The 16,871-nt window shown below is 46.4% G+C and overlaps 1 protein-coding gene across 2 annotated transcripts; it reads right to left on the reverse strand.

The window, feature by feature from the left end:
- Window positions 1-231: 231 nt before the first annotated feature.
- Window positions 232-11,720, reverse strand: LOC310685634 (general transcription factor IIE subunit 1-like). Of its 2 annotated transcripts, none has more exons than XM_083458394.1 (5): window positions 11,437-11,720; window positions 8,506-8,959; window positions 5,586-5,787; window positions 3,472-3,695; window positions 232-1,570 (listed from the first exon to the last, which is right to left on the reverse strand). In XM_083458394.1, exons 2-5 carry the CDS (start codon window positions 8,951-8,953, stop codon window positions 1,188-1,190), a joined length of 1,257 nt encoding a protein of 418 aa, XP_083314520.1. In that variant the 5' UTR covers window positions 8,954-8,959; window positions 11,437-11,720; the 3' UTR covers window positions 232-1,187. The 2 variants fall into 2 exon arrangements, with proteins under 2 accessions (XP_083314520.1, XP_083314521.1); XM_083458395.1 differs by having other exon boundaries at window positions 11,635-11,694.
- Window positions 11,721-16,871: the final 5,151 nt, after the last annotated feature.

Genomic DNA, 16,871 nt, shown 5'->3' on the forward strand with positions numbered 1-16,871 from the left:
ACATAGCTGATTTGTAAGAAAGACCGTACAACCTGAAGAGGACAAGGCATGTACTTTTGTAAATCAAGAAAATATTTAATAAAAATAAATTTATATATTTATATAAAAGTATGTAAGCTTGTGAAGATGCTATTTGATACTTCAGTGCAAGACGTTAAGCCAGCACTAAATGTTTCACAAAATCCTCAAAGGTATTACTGGAGGGTTGCTTAAAAAAACAAAACTTGCCAATTAATGTGGGTTGCAGAGTTTATTCTACAGTATATCCTTTCCTTTCTGCTTATTCAAATACATACGGACCTAGACAGACATGCTTGCATACAGAGCATTTATAACTACCTTTCTGTCAAGGCCTCCAGGACAGCTTACAATTTCTAAATATCAAATCAAGACGACGATGTAAAACAAACTGGTCATTGGGCTGGGCAGGGGAACAGTGGCACTCAGTTCAATTGGGTAGGCCCTGATATTATCTTAGCCTGTGTGCCTGTCTCCCTTCTTGCAGGGCAGTTGATGTCTGACCTGTTTTTTTAGTTATTAGAGCAAATGGCAGAATCTCTTGCTCAACTGACAGCCATTTAGGAGACAGTAATTTCCTTGGAAGCACAGCTAGTAGCTATCACAAGACTCCATAAAGGCCACTTTCCATCAGCATTTTTTGCTCTCCTAACCCCCTAAGCCATAGCCAAGCACAGCATCTAAGCATCTAATGACTACAACTCAAAGAGAGTCTTACTCTCCTCACTGCAGAGAGAAGGCAACTTTGATGTGCTTTTTAAAAAAACAAAAAATAACTTGCTAACTGGACAATCGCCATGTTGCAGGTTTTGTGGACGTATCTCTATTTTTGCTTAGTAGGTTTCCTTGAGAATAAAAAAGGATGCCAACCTTAAGCTTGCAAGGCACATTATATATATCCTCTTACAATTCATACAATTTGGATTTACATTTGGATTTTTAAACAAAAACGCAAAAGTAAACATTCCTCGTTTCAAAATAATAGACTCAACCTCGCTTGACTTTTAGATTGTCAGCTAATCTTCCAATGGAAAACAAATCGACTGTTATAATTGACATATCAAATGCCATTCTTAAACAAAAAGCACAGTAGGGTTTATCCTTTTCACCTGTATTACAATCCATTTGCACAAAGAGGTTCGTGCAAGCCATCAACCTGGTCCATGTGCTTACTCAAAGACAGAATGGAACACCTTCTGCCCAACTTTAATGTAGGCATCTCGCTCTTCATCTGTCATAAATGAAACAAGCTCTGGGTTTTCACTCACTTCACTGTATAAGTGTGGCCGTCCAGCCACAATTACGGTCGGATTTAGAACTATTGGCTCCTGATTATTTTCTAGATCACTGCCGGTGGTGTTGACTGCAGTTGGTTTGGCCTCTTCCTCAGACTCACTGGTGTCGCTTTCTGACTGCTGAGGTCCGTTTTTGTCAAAACAAGGGGTCTTTCCCGACACAGAGAAAGGGATTGACTCATGGATGAGTAGAGTCCTTAGTACTTCATTGTTAATGGAAGGTTTCTTGGGAGAGTCTGCCACATCCTTAGGCATTTCTAGTAGGGGGGGAAAGAAATGCAGTTAAGGCAGCTCTTCACCATGTTTAACCTACCATCCAAATTGAGAGCAAAACTTGTTCCAGAAGGCACTAGATCTAATGGGGTCAGGTTACACTCAGGGAGGTGACTTAGTCCCCTTTGGAGAGACTGCAATGGCTACAGAGAGGAGGGGAAAGAGTTCGTAATAGCCATTTCTAGATTCCACAGGGTAAGGAATCGGGCAGTGCTTTGTTTTTCACTTATCTAATTAGGTCCCCAGTGACAAGTCGAATTGTGCAGACACAGAGTGCCTCTGAAGCAGGTCAGAGCTCTTCTACCCAGAGGTACAAATGGAAGTCCAATCTCGTAGCTGGTGAATGCCCTTGTTGAAACTGTGTGTTGTTCCTTCAAAGAGAAGAAGCCCAAGATATTGGGATCTCTTTTTCTGCCACCCCCTTGAGTACTGTGAAACATGAAAGCAACCGGGATTTAGTTTGTAAAAGCAGGGTTTATTATCAGAACAGTTTGTAATTTAGCGTTGAATAAGTCAAGCCTCAGTGAACCATCATTCCTATAAATAAGACTTTAGCAGTGGCAAAGCCCGTACCAACTCAATTGCTCTGGAATTGGACTAATATGTATCTATATTCACCGCCCCTGTAATTTATGAGAAGGTGGTCAAGAAAAAACAAATGCCAGCCAAGTAAATATAGTTTTCCACCAACTCAAGCTGCATACTTTGCCACAGTTGGCTATGCACCCTAAAGTTTCCTCAGATGAATGATGATCATATTGGGTGTGCCCCTTTCACAATTGAGCAACCATAGCTTGACACTAATTTATTGGGGCTTTCCAGGAATGGGATGCTTGAAGCCAAGACATTAAGTGTCTTCACACTTTCCTCTTGCAACAGCAGCAGTTGCAGCCAATTGCAATTGGCACAGGCAGGGTGCTCACCGGCCTTTTCATTGCTGCTGCTTGCCAAGAGAAAGCAGGGCAAAGCACAAGGAGCTCAAATCTGTGTCAACGCAGCAGAGCCAACCCAATCCTCCTTTGCCACAGCACACTCGGCACCTTGTCTCTTTCCAAAACTGGCTGTGACACAGCTTGGGAAAGCAGGTGAGCAAGACCTATGCTGGACCACCTACTTCTACTGGTTAAGTCAACCTTACCGTTTTTAGTTGTGGACCATTTGCAACTTCCTCTTGGGTCGACTGCGTCATTTACAATGGTACCTCTGGTTATGTACTTAATTCGTTCCGGAGGTCCGTTCTTAACCTGAAACTGTTCTTAACCTGAAGCACCACTTTAGCTAATGGGGCCTCCCGCTGCCGCCGCACAATTTCTGTTCTCATCCTGAAGCAAATTTCTTAACCCGAGGTACTATTTCTGGGTTAGCGGAGTCTGTAACCTGAAGCATATGTAACCTGAAGCATATGTAACCCGAGGTACCACTGTACATTTATTTTGTTTTAGGATTTATAGTGTGATGGCCACTGGCTGTAAGCATTAAAAAACAACAGCACAACTAGCTCACAATTCCGATGGCAAACGACTGCTTTGGTGATGTCCACCTTGCCACAACATTGACTCCTGTTTGCTCTCGAGTATCTGCACCTAACCAAATGCTGCTTGAGAGGTACTGCTGCTTTAGAGGTTGGGTATGAAAACTCAACACTGGGGAGCAGAGTCTGGCCAGGGCGAAGTGTCCTTCTCAGTACCGACAACATCTGGGACTTCTTAGCTTAGCAAATGTGGTGTCCTACAGCTTCCCTGTTCCAAAATGCAAGGGAAAGGGGGATCGACTGACAGAGGAACAGCAATAGTTCAGCTACCACCAAAGGGGAAGTGCAAACAGCATGGAAATGGAGCACTTTTTAACAGCAGGTGTGAATAATATTCTTGGAAGATGGACTCACCGACACTAGTAGAAGCCACAGCTGAAGAGGTCCCCTTTGTGGTACTTTGGGTCATCCATACAGGTTGTCCTTTCACTGCCTTGACCATTGCTTTCTTCTTAAGTCCAGACTTTTGGATGTCAATAACAACGTTCTGGACATACATGTTCTTGGCATAACTCCTGGCAGCCCCTTTCTTAGGGCAATGAAGCAGCTCAGTTTTTGAACATGGATTCTTCTCCAAGCTAAAAATGTACACATTAGTCTTGTCACTGACATTCTCGTATTGCTTTAACAGACATGAATATTTTAAGTGTATGGCTCTGATTCAGACAAAATTATACTTTTCCCACACCGCAATTTAATAGGGTTATGTCACAATTATATTCTAAGTCCCATTGGCTTCGGGGGGTCTAAATTGGAACAAGACCCTCCTGTTCTGCCCCCCTGAATATTGTTTTAGCTTATTTATTCAAGGTAGCCAGCAAATTATAAAGGAACACAATTTATTTACTACTCCCTGTTAAGAACTCTAGTATGGCTTAGTAGCAGTGCTATTTTTCTAGAAAAAGAGGTGCTGGAACTCACCTTGTTCTCTTATAATGGCAATAGCACTGACCTGAAAGGTGCCAGAACCAAGTTCCAGTGAGTTCCGGCTGAAAAAAAGCCCTGATTCGTAGCAACCCTGTTTTGCAAGGCTGTTGTAAGGGACAAGCCAGATATAGGTTGAAAGGCCTTTTTCATCTAAGAAATGCTTTATTTGTGATTAAAGCTACAAAAGTTCACGTATGAGAATCTCAGAAACGGAGGCCAGAACAGTCTTTTGTGACTCTTTTATATTCCTAAGTTAAAAGGCTATTGCCCACACAATTGAACAACCTCATCTCAAAACTACACCGTTAGGAATGATTCATGTGCCTTTCGTAGCTACAATTGCTATACACGCTTAACCGGGGAGCAGACATGCCTAGGATTCCTCTGCTCAGAAAGGGGCTACCCTATTCTAGGGATGGGGCAGAGTTCTACCTTCAACTGGAATCGGGGCTAGCAGCATGTCTTCCTTATTGTGGGGGCAGAAGCAATTATGGGCTGGGCGCCATTTTCTACTTGGTATCGTGACAACAAGTACTAAACAATGGCCTAAGGTACAAGAAAGGCAAGGAGTATTGTTATGAGCTTGTGGGTGCCAGACTTCTAATCTCTATAATCCTAGCAAGTGTTAAAATATCACTCAGGATGGCTTCCTCATGAGGTGAATGCCTCAGGATAGGGTGGCATGGGACAGGCAATTAAGAGAGAATAAAGGAAAGGCAGCTCTGTACCAGACAGAAAATGGGTGGCGCCAGGATGCCAACTTGAATAAAATATTGGGGGTGGGGGCAGGAAATCCCTGCCCCACACCATTTGAATGGCAATGGCCATCAACTTGGAGGGAGGCTCGGCCCCTTCAAATATTTTATGGGTAGGGTGGGGCAAAGGGACCTCGGCCCCTAGGAGTTGGCTCCTATGCGTGGTCTCCTTCTCCAGCTGTTAGACAAAGAGAAGGACAAAAGCAAGAGTTGACTGTCATGTGACCTAGAAGCTAGAATGGGGGAAGCTGCAAGCTGGAAAGGCAGATAAGAAGTCATGGCTCATTTCGGCTTGAATCCAAGGCTGTGGGCCATGGGAGAAACAAGACCCTTGGGGTGTGGATGCTGTGAACCCTTCCATCATAGGCTCAGGGTGCAAATGTATGTAAATAAACCATATATCATAAAGACACCACAGTCCCTGCTGTGCCTCATTTCCTAAAGGAAATATGTAGAGAGGTTTCCCATGCCCAGGACTGATTGTAGGAGCCATTCTTATTTTCACAACCACACCAGAGTTGGGGTTAAATACACAGATTTCATTCCACTTTGCAGAAGTGGGGTCGGACTGTTCCACCCATCCTAGTCCACTCACATATATAATCACCCATATATGTTGTCACCAAGAGCTGCTGCCTATTACAGTTAGAGAGGCAAGCCTGAGGTAAAAAATTAGTTGGGGCAACCATTAACAGTTCTCCACCCCCACCCCAAAATTGTTCAACTCATCAACTTGTACTTCATGCTAGTATTTTGCTTGGAGTTTGATAAGTTTAACGACGTTACCTTCTTGCTAGTTCTGGTATTTCTGTAGGCTGGGGCTCAAGGAGGTCACATGGCAAAACGATGTCTTCCGTTTCACGGAGCAACTCAAAGATGGGCTCCGTCTGTTGGTTGAATTTGGCCAGCAGAGTTTGGGCATCCCGTCTGGGCAGCGCAGACACATCTTCCTCAACTTCAGTATTGCAGTAGGTGCAACGAAATGTCCCTGACACATAAACAGAGGTGAGGCAATGGGAGGGGGAACCTGCGGCCCCTCCAAATGTTGTTCGTTTCTAGCTCTCACCCTCCCCAGTCATGGACCACATTGGCTCAGGTAAATGGAAGTCCAACGACTTCTAGAGGGGCCCACAGGCCCTCAGCAGATTGCTGCAAAAATCTAAAGTCCAGCACATAAACAGCTCAGGACCACAATACCTCAAGGACCACCTCTACCCAGACCCTGAGATCATCTTCTGAGGCCTTTCTTCATGTGCCTCTGTGATGAAAAGGTTGGTTTTGCTGGACTGGTTGGATCAACAAGTGTTTACAGTGGTACCCCGCAAGATGAATGCCTCAGAAGATGAAAAACTCGCAAGACGAAAGGGTTTTTCGTTTTCTGAGGTGCTTCGCAAGACGGATTTTCCTAAGGGCTTGCTTCGCTAGACGAAACGGCCCTGCCTCTCGTGTCATGGCGACGGTCACTGCATGCACGCACGCTCGCTTCCCCGCTCCTCCGGCTCCCTCCCACCCTCCGGCTGACGGTTAGTGCCTCGCGCGCTGCCCACCCCCCTCGCACGCTCCCCTCAGAGAGCCATTGCCGCCAGCGCCTCTCTCTCCCTGGAGTCGCGCTCCTGAGCCCCGCCGCCCTCCAGCAGCCGCGTCGCACGGTGGCCACAACGCGCGGGTGAGTCTGAGGTACCGGCAGCTGTCCTGCTTCTCCCCTCCCCTCCCCGCCATTGTCAGCGTTTAAATGCAGTGGTTTAAATGCAGTGGTGCTTCGCAAGACGAAAAAACTCGCATAACGAAAAAACTCGCGGAACGAATTAATTTCGTCTTGCGAGGCACCACTGTATTTTTCTTTCTTTCCCTGCCAGCAAATGGTTAATGAATGGCAGCCTCTGATTGGTCGTGGTTCCAGAATGGACATATTAAAAGGAGAGGATTTGTAGAGAGTTAGTGGAGAGGGTTGGTTTTGAGGTTGGGAGATAGTTAAGGAGATAGGTTGAGGTATAAAGAGTGAACGGGAGAAAGAGTTGGTTCCGGAAAAACAACTTCCACTCTGAGCATATTATGAAAGACAGACTGTGCTGTCCTGTAGGAGGAATAGACTGGAATTTTACTGGGAGGCAGAGGTTGAGCCAGGACAAGTAGGAGCTGGAAAGGAACAGCCTCCTTGGGACTCAAATCTAGTCAGGACGGGAAAGCTTATTCTAAGGAAAAGAATAAAGGGGTGTGGAGAGCCCTTTGGTTTGTTACTTAAAGCACCTCAGGAGCAGGAGTGTTAAAGGGGGTGGATAACCAAAAGAAAGTATCACCATATAAAGGAACCAAACCTATAATGCAAAAACAACTGAGGACGAATTAAAGTGAAACCGCACTGTATTCTTGAAGTAACCTAAGTTTAATCCATTTGTGTTATATAATATCTTGTCTTAAATAAACCTTTATTGTTTATTGACTCCAACTTACTAGTTATCCCCTCACAAAGGTCCCCTGCAATATACTCTGGGCTAGGAATTTAAGAGGAAAGGAAAAAGAAACCTTCAAGTAAAGGGTTATTCAGTGAGGTGGGAGCAATTTATCTAAGTGAGAGCGGGCCTAACAGCGTGAGAGGAAAAAGTGTCAATGCGCCCAGCCTCCGCAAGAGGCCCAGAGGGTGGCTACACAAAAATGGGCCTTTTTTTGCAGTGACTCCCCTTCTGTGGAATGCCCTCCCCAGGGAAGTTCGCTTGGTGCCTTCATTACACACCTTTAGGCAGCAGGCAAAAATGTTCCTTTTTAACCAGGCCTTTGGTGATCTGATTTACATCCTATGCCCTTTTAAAATGTGGCTGTTGTTGTTGTTGTTGGGGGGTGCTATTTTTTAAAAAATATATTCTTATTACAGTGGTATCTCAGGTTAAGTACTTAATTCGTTCCGGAGGTCCGTTCTTAACCTGAAACTGTTCTTAACCTGAAGCACCACTTTAGCTAATGGGGCTTCCTGCTGCTGCTGCGCCGCCGGAGCACGATTTCTGTTCTCATCCTGAAGCAAAGTACTTAACCTGAGGTACTATTTCTGGGTTAGCAGAGTCTGTAACCTGAAGCATATGTAACCTGAAGCGTATGTCACCCGAGGTACCACTGTATATATTTTGTGGTTTTATATCTTTATTTTATTCTGTGAACTGCCCTGAGACCCCTGGGTATAGGGCGGTATATAAATTCAATTAAAAAAATGGGGGGAAATAACCCAAAGATTACCCTTGCTCCTTTTAAAAGATCTGCAACATGGGGTTGCCAGAAGCTGCCTTATGCTGAGTCAAACCATTGCCCCACCCATAATGGGGGATGGCTCTGTTGGTTAGAGCATGGTGCTGACAATGGCAAGACTGCAGGTTCGATCCCCCGTAAGGGACAACGGCATATTCCTGCATTGCTTGGACTTGGGCTTGGACTAGATGATCTGCAGGGTCCCTTCCGACTATGATTTGATAAGATCCTATCTCAATATGGCTCTCACTAACTAGCAGTGGTTATCCAGGGTTGAAGGCAGAAATCTCTCCTAGACCTCCCTGGAGATGCTGGAAACTGAAATTGGGAACTTCTGCATGGAAAGCAAATGCTCTATACCCACTAAGCTAAGGCCTTTCCCTGCACAAACAATTACAACTGAGGTGCATTTTTATGTTCCTGCGTATTTTCTAAAGGATAAGAGGCAAACGACACAGATGCAGCAGTTTACCTGTGAAAGCATCAAACAATTGATTCACTTCCAGGTCGGTGTACGCATTTGAGCAGGCGGGACACTTGAAGGACGATCGGGTGGTGGAACGCTGCTCGTCTGCCTCAATCTTCCGGCGCATGTGATCCAGCTTGTACTTCGCCACATGCACCAACACCTTGTAGTTAATGTAGTAGTAATTGTGCCTCACGCTCTTCCCGTTGTGGCCTGTCTCCACGCGCATGCGCAGCTTCACAAGTTTATCGGCCTTGAGGGTGTTCAGGACGGTCCGCAGCTGCTTGCGCTCATACCTGAGGAGCAGCAGCAAATCGTCCTCCTTCACGCATGCGTAGCGGATCAAAACATCGAGGGCCAGCGCATGTTCGGCTCCGTAGAAGCCACGCACCATGTACTTGGCCAAACGTTTCAGGGCTGTGGGGACTTCGGTAATAACATCTTGGCCTCCCATTGGTACCTACATTATAATCAGGAGCCAAGGCGGAATCAAGACAAAGGAAAAGAAGATAAAATCTGTCGCAGTTTCTGAGTATGCTTACTGAAGAGTTTATACCAATGGCTTCAAGATCCATAGTTTAAACCCAGAGCTCTCCATGGGGGAAGGGAAAAGGGGCATCAGGACAAGGAGGTGTCCTTCTCGAGGAGATGAAGGATGTTTGGTTAAAAAAAAAAAAGGACCCCTGGACGGTCAAGTCCAGTCAAAGGCAGCTATGGGGTTGTGGCGCTCATCTCGCTTTCAGGCTGAGGGAGCCAGTGTTTGTCTACAGACAGCTTTCCGGGTCATGTGGTCAGCAGGACTAAACCGCTTGTGGTGCAATGGGACACCATGACAGAAACCAGAGCACACAGAAACACCATTTACCTTCCCACAGCAGCTGTACCTAATTATTTACTTGCACTGGCGTGCTTTCGAACTGCTAGATTGGCAGGGGCTGGGACAGAGCAACAGGAGCTCACTCTGTTGTGCGTATTTGAACCACCAACCTTCCGATCAGCAAGCCCAAGAGGCTCAGTGGTTTAGGCCACAGCGCCACCCGCTTCCCTCAAGGGTATTTAATCAGGCGTTAGCACCTCATAGAAGAAATGTGGAGATAGAACCCTTCACTTGCATTTTCCCCATGACCCATAATTCCTCTTAAAAGTTTTTCAGGCATGGATGAGGTACCTGTGTGTCTCCAGAGGTTGAACTACAATTCCCACCATCCCTGACCATTGGCCATGCTGGCTCCAGATGAAGGGCGCTGAAGCCCATCAACATCATCCTGAAGTGTTGTGGTTCCTGCCTTAGGTATTAAGTTCAACAGGGCACTCAGAGTTCCATCCGCATTCTTCAGGGGGAAGTCCCATCAAAGGACAACGGAGATGCTACTGAAAAGGTGCACATTCTGACCACCATTTAGCAGTTGCCAAAAAGCCACAGAAATCCTAGGAGGACCTGGTGTTGCAAATCAGGATTCCACTAAATTAAAATTAACCTCAAGGTCTTGCCAGATGCTTTAAAATCTCTGCAGTAGCGAGAGATGTGCAGCGGCAATAACCCTACCTAGGTCCTACGTCAGTAACTTCCCTTCTCATCAAGTAGGACTTCAAGTGCTCTCAAACCCCAAGACAAGATGTGATTGCTGTGCTCTGTCTGCCATGAGGAAAAACTGAAGGTGCGACAGGGAACTTTGGCACCAACCATCATCTATAACTCCTATTCATTCCAAAGGGATGTCTAGTGCGACCTCTGCTAAGTAAGTCTGTGATCGCACAAGTATTTCCCTGACCATTGGGCATGCTGGCTGGGGCAGATTGAAGTTCAACAACAACTTCTGGGGGGCACAAAGAGCCTAGAATAGAAATAGCACTCACTGGGCATGTCAGCTACATAACTGGTGCAATGTGTACCTGAACAGGGGAGAAGCTGGAATATTTGGGGCAGGCCGTAATACCACAACTTGGGGTCATCCACCAAAGACAAATACTGCAGGAGGATTAGAGCAGACCAAAGAAAGTCATTATCCACAGAGCTTACAATTAATTTATGGACTTCACTGTCACGGGATGGGCTGATGGCCCTATTTGATGGGCTGTTAAAAATGGGAGGAGATAAACTAAAGGGTTAAATTTAATTGATTATTTTTAGGCCCATCAGCAGATACTGCTAATTAACCAAGCGTAGGGCCTTCCTCATCGGTGAGCCTCCAGATGTTGGCTACCACCTCCCTTTAGCCATGTTGGTTGGAGCTCTTGAAAGCCAAATCCAAAAAGATTTGAAGGCCATGGGTTTGCCATCCCTGAGTAAGATAGAACCCACATTTGCAGAGGCAGCCTAATTCTGAATGGCGTATCCAAACTGGTGACAACAACTGAAGGAGACCTCTTGTGCCCTGCTTGTGTGCTTCTGCAGCAGACATGGGAAAGTTGAGTTCTGCAGATGGCGGCCGTCTCTCTATCTGCCATCAGCCTCAACCAGCACAGCCAATGGCCAAGGGTGATGGGATTTGTAGTCACATGCCCTCCATCGCCATACTGGAGGCATTGTTTGAAATGCTACCGTTTGAAACAAAACACAAAGCCACACAGACTTTGGGTCCAATCCCTCATCTGACCAGCATGGGGAGCGCATTGAAAAATCTGCCTTTGCAAGTCAAAAACTGTGAGGCAACCATTCTACCTTGCACAAAGCTGGTCTGATGAGGTTGGTTTCAATGTGTTCCTCCCCAAAACTCCTGTTGCTATGGATAGAAACCTTAATTATCCATGGCAAGTTGGAAGCGAGTTCAGAGCAGCGAGTTCATAACATTTCCATGATAACAATCTACTTCCACAGCTAATAAGTGAAAAACTGGTTTGCCATTTAGACTTGGCACCCAACAAGCAACTAGTACAGCCTCAGAGCAAGACTGAAGAAACAGTTCTTGTATCCTAGCGGCCCAAAATGCTAATTACCTCCCTTGGTGGCGGCAGCAAGAACTTCAAGTTTGCCTAGGTCTCAAGATGCTTTTCCAAGGCTCCACCCAGCCACCTCTCCCCTCTCCTTCTGAAGTTCCTTAGCCAGCACTCTTAAATTCTAAGCACGTGATAGGAATTCAGAGGAGTGGGGCTGCTTGACAGCTGTTAAGAAATCTCTATTGCAGCCCTGCTCACCTGCAGGTGATGAACACATGATTGCTCAAGAAGCACACACAAGTAGAGCCGGCCAGGTGGAGGCTGAGAGGAGCTGAGAAATTTTGTTACGCGATTAAAGCAATATCGCAAGAGCTTGCTCAACCGGTGCAGACTATGACTTAACAGTCGCCCGGGCTGCTTGACTCGATGTGCATCGTCGCCTTGCCTTTCGCCACTCGGCGATTCCTTTCTAAAGTAGGGAGAGAGGGAATGTGGGCTTTTAAAAGACGGTGTTGTATAATGCCATCCCCTGAGATCAGCGATGCTCTGCATTTCCATACGCTGCTTTGTTCTCCATCTGGGACCCAGAAGTCTGTCTCGCCGAGAAATAAAGGTGGTGCCATTTCAAGCAGAGACTTCGCCACTTCTGAAGCATGTTCCCTCGTGCATTTTATGCAATGCTGTCCTCACCTTATTGGTCGTCTGCAGACCTCCAAATTCTGGAGACATACCACTTATTCCATATGATAAAAGGAAAAGAAAGCCTGCTAATTATTACATTTTCCATTATTATTTTTTTATAGCAAGCAAAAGCAAGATAAAATCAAAACCAGTACCTGTTCATTATAAGATATACACAGAAAAGTAGGGTAAATTGTAGCATAAGACTAGGTGGGTTTTCCCCCTCCAAAAATAATGTGGAAAATTCTAGGTCGTCTTATATATGGGTAGTGCATTGTGGGGACTTGTGGAGCCAGAGATTGTGATTGGTGGCTGTGGCAAGGGCTGGTGTTGAGAAGCTTTTGTTGCGGCATCGGGTGGGCAATTTGCTGCTTTTGTCGGCGAGGAAATAGAGGATAGGTTGATTTCGCAACATGGGAGAGTGGCATTGCCAGTCTGGTGGGTGAGCGATTTTTCTGCAATCCCCCCTAAAAAAAGCTCAACTCCTCTGGGGAATCCCCCCTCCCCAATGTTCTTAATTTAGAGTCCCCCAAAATAGTCTATGCGATGTTAGATACAGGTGGAAAGAGGTTTATTTGGTTTCAATTTGGAAACATTTCCCCTTGGCTGCAGTTTCTCTGCTCAAGGAAAACACAGGATATCATACCTGGAATCGCTTTGGAATTGTGTTGCTGGACTCTAGATTTTGTTGTGGCACTGAGACATGATGTACAGTGAAACAGGAATATCCTCTGTAGTGTGAATTGAGATCACTTCTAACTGGCCAACCCCAAACATTTCACAGGGCTGTACAGACTATAAACTTTTATTTAGGTAAAGGTAAAGGGACCTCTGACCATTAGGTCCAGTCGTGACCGACTCTGAGGTTGCGGCGCTCATCTCACTTTACTGGCTGAGGGAGCCGGCGTACAGCTTCTGGGTCATGTGGCCAGCATGACTAAGCCGCTTCTGGCGAATCAGAGTAGCAGACGGAAACGCCGTTTACCTGCCCGCCGGAGCGGTACCTATTTATTTACTTGCACTGGTGTGCTTTCAAACTGCTAGGTTGGCAGGAGCAGGGACCGAGCAACGGGAGCTCACCCCGTCGCGGGGATTCAAACCGCCAACCTTCTGATCAGCAAGTCTTAGGCTCTGTGGTTTAACCCACAGCGCCACCCATGTCCCTAAACTTTTGTTTACCATTTCTTAATTTCCCATTAAAACTGGTAAAGCTTTTATCTCAATATTAAACTCTTTTCGTATCCTTTTTTGGGGGATAATAGCATTAAAACGCTTCCATGTTCTCCATTTTTTTTGGGGGGGGGCACTAGATTTGCTTTTCTTTGCAATCTTGTAAAGTAAATATGTTAAGGATCATCTTGTTGACTTGCTTGTTATCACTTCCAGCAAAATGCAGCTTCTTTCTTGCAAGTGAAGAGCTGAACTTTCTTTCTCACAGTTGTGGATAAGAGCAATTCAAAGTCTTTCACAATGCTGCTACCAATAAGGCCCTCTGCCTGGTTCCGTGTAACTTCACTTTTCACAGTGAGGGAACCGCCAGAAGACCCTCGGTGCTGGACCTCAGTGTCCGGACTGAACGATGGGAGTGGAGATGCTCCTTCAGGTATACTGGGCCGAGGCCATTGAGGGCTTTAAAGGTCAGCACCAGCACTTTGAATTGTGCTTGGAAATGTACTGGGAGCAAATGTAAGTCTTTAACGACTGTTGTGGTCTAAACCACTGAGCCTCTTGGGCTTGCTGATCATAAGGTTGGCGGTTCAAATCCCCGCAACGGGGTGAGCTCCCGTTCCCCTGTCCCAACTCCTGCCAACCTAGCAGTTTGAAAGCACGCCAGTGCAAGTAGATAGAGGTGGAGAAAGGTGGGGGCAGCCCACCCCAGGTGTCATCCCTGAGGCGGGGTGTGTGACATCATTGTGGGCGGTGGCCCCCCTGGGACACTCCCTGCCATTGGCGCACTGGGCGGCTAGCCCTGCCCCCACGGGCCGCTCCCGTTGCTGAAGCAGTTAGCTCCGCCTCTGGATAAATAGGTACCGCTGCGGCAGGAAGGTAAACGGCGTTTCCGTGCACTCTGGTTCCCATCACGGTGTCCCATTACGCCAGATGCGCTTTAGCAATGCTGGTCACGACCAGGAAAGCTGTGGACAAACGCCAGCTTCCTTGGCCTGAAATTGAGTGCCACAACCCCAGTCGCCTTTGACTGAACCGAACCGTCCTGGGGTCCTTTATCTTTTTTTTATACGATGTTATACTTTTGAGGAAGATGCTCCAGGCAATTTAGTCACTGCTGTGCAGCTGTGCAATAAATGATGGAAATTTCAAGCATGGAATAACCACACCAATTGGCTCATCAGGGCAAAATGCCTTAAACCGCCTACGGTTCTTGCAGCTTTACATCACCGGCAGTGGCGTAGCGTGGGTTGTCAGCACCCGGGGCAAGGCAAGTAATTTGCGCCCCCCCCCCCGCTGCACTTTCCCTCCCCCAGATAGTCCCTCGCGCTGTCTCCGCACCGCACGCCTGGCACCCTCCCCTCCACAGTGGGCAGCGACCCGGCGGCTCGGATCGGATTCGCACAGCCAGCACTGCAGTGAGAGTGAGTGAGCCAGGTAGGGGCAGAGAGCTGCGAGTGCGAGCGCGCCCCAGATGTTGCGCCCGGTGCGGCCGGCCCCCCCTGCACCCCCCACGCTACGCCACTGATCACCGGTATTTTTTAGCCATTTATCCATCACACCCTCTCTATACTGGGAAAAACTTCCCTGGTATCTCCTGTGCATTACACACCCCACCCTAGAAGGCAAGCACCAAATGTTGCCTTCTCCTTGTCAGCGTCTGCCTCGGGAATCTTGACTTGTATGCGGCCTGCTTCCTCCTCTGGCAAAGATGGAGAATTAGTAATGTTCTATCAGCCTGGAGAGCTTCACTGGCGAGAGCTGATAGGTGCTGATAACGCCCAGGTTCCTGGTTCGATCCCCATGACAGCTGCATATTCCTGCATCGCAGGGCATTGGAAGAGAAATTCTACTTTGGAATTCTATGGTTCTACGAACTCTAACTCCCACCAGTCCTAGCAAACCCGGCAACGGCCAGTATGGGTGTTGGAGTTGGCCATGTGTATGCTTAAGAAAAACCCATCTGCCTATACATTCAGAATGTATCTTACCGTATTTGCTTCCCATAACCTACCTATAGGTCTTCAAAGAACAACTGCCAATCGATAGAGCACAATGCTTTGGACGAGCAGGAAAACACAGCTTTTTGTGGGTGGGGGATACAGACACAGCAATCTTGCATTTACGCCCGTTTAACCATCATGACTGCCCCGAGAATTATGGCTGCTATAGATGAGGGCACAGAGATCTCTACTGCAGATCTCAAAGGCCTTCATCTAACAAGTTTCAAGGTTTCCTTGGTTAAAGGGGAAAGCGTTTGGCTATGGCCCAGTAGCTGCGTGGAAGAGATTTGCGTTGCAGGTGTGGACAGCGGCCGCATCTGTTGAAATCAATGGGCTCGAGCATGATTAATGCCCTGCTGTAAAGTGGCCAAGATGTAAAAAGTTCTAGAAACAATCCGTCTTGCCAAAGCATAACCTAATGATGAGCTGTACAATTTATTGCACAAATCTACTTGCTAATTAATTGACATACAATATAAAAGATTGTTTCTAAACCCTAATGTTATCTAGTGGTGACCAGAGCAGCAAACCTGTGTATGCATGCTTACTTGAGCATAATTCCCTATTAAGCAATGTGGGACTCCACCCCAAACACACACCCACAGCAGCATTTATGTCGGATTAAAATCCAATCTGTTATGATCCACTGTAATATTTTCTCCTTAAATTTGGTGTTGTGAATTGCCTTGTTTAGACTTGCAGGATTTAACAAGCCACTTTAGTAAAAAACTAGGTCATAGAACGAGTCTTAGTTTTGCACCCCATTGTTAATAGAGGTGCAGCTGCAAGACATTCTAGTTTCAAGCAAGTGGAACTAGTTGAGCTGGCTCTGGCAACGTGGAACCTGAAAACTGGAGCAGCCTGGCTGAAGGCAGGTCTTCACGGAGTGTCGGTGGTGGTGGGAGATACAAGATTGCTAAATAAATTAAATAAATAGCGACCGCAAAATTTATATAATGCTTGATAGTAGTAAAACCTCTAAGCCGTTTACATGAAATATTAACAATATTAAAAAGTTAACCATTACAAACTTTTACTGATTTTTTTTTTTAAAAAAGGATTAAAGCTTGTCAACATTTACATATCTGAACAGGCTTACCTAAACAAAAATATTTTAAGCAGGCACCCAACAGAGTATGGTAAAAGCCTGGTGTCAATTGGCAGTGAGTTCCCAAGTTGCTGCCACACACCAAACAATAAATTTCTTACAACTGCGGAGCAGTTACTGGGTGGCAACCTGTAAGGGTGCCCGTTCTGCAGATCCAAGTGGCCTAGTGGGCACATATGGGCTTTATATACCAATATATAAGCTTGAACGTAGCCTGGTAACAAGAATGACGAGGACAGATCTGGGAGAAGAGGTTCGATATGCTAACAGGGTCTCGCTCCTGTCAGAAACCCTGCTGCAGCATTCTGAACTAACTGCAGTTTCCAGGTGAGGTGCAAGAGAAGCCCCACAGTATAAATAAAAAAATTATCCAAATGTTAAGTCAGGTTTCTTTGGTGTGAAAACAGCCGACACATTTTGCACCAAGTCTTTGCTTTCGCTCAGAACTGAGAGTGGCAGAAAGTCGGCGATCCCGTGGAGGCCATGGCCTTGCAGTGCAATGGGGAGATGAGGATCATTATTGACACCATTGTTCC

The sequence above is a fragment of the Podarcis tiliguerta genome (assembly GCF_965153285.1).
Source record: "Podarcis tiliguerta genome assembly, chromosome: 9".
In the NCBI taxonomy this organism is placed as follows: domain Eukaryota; kingdom Metazoa; phylum Chordata; class Lepidosauria; order Squamata; family Lacertidae; genus Podarcis; species Podarcis tiliguerta.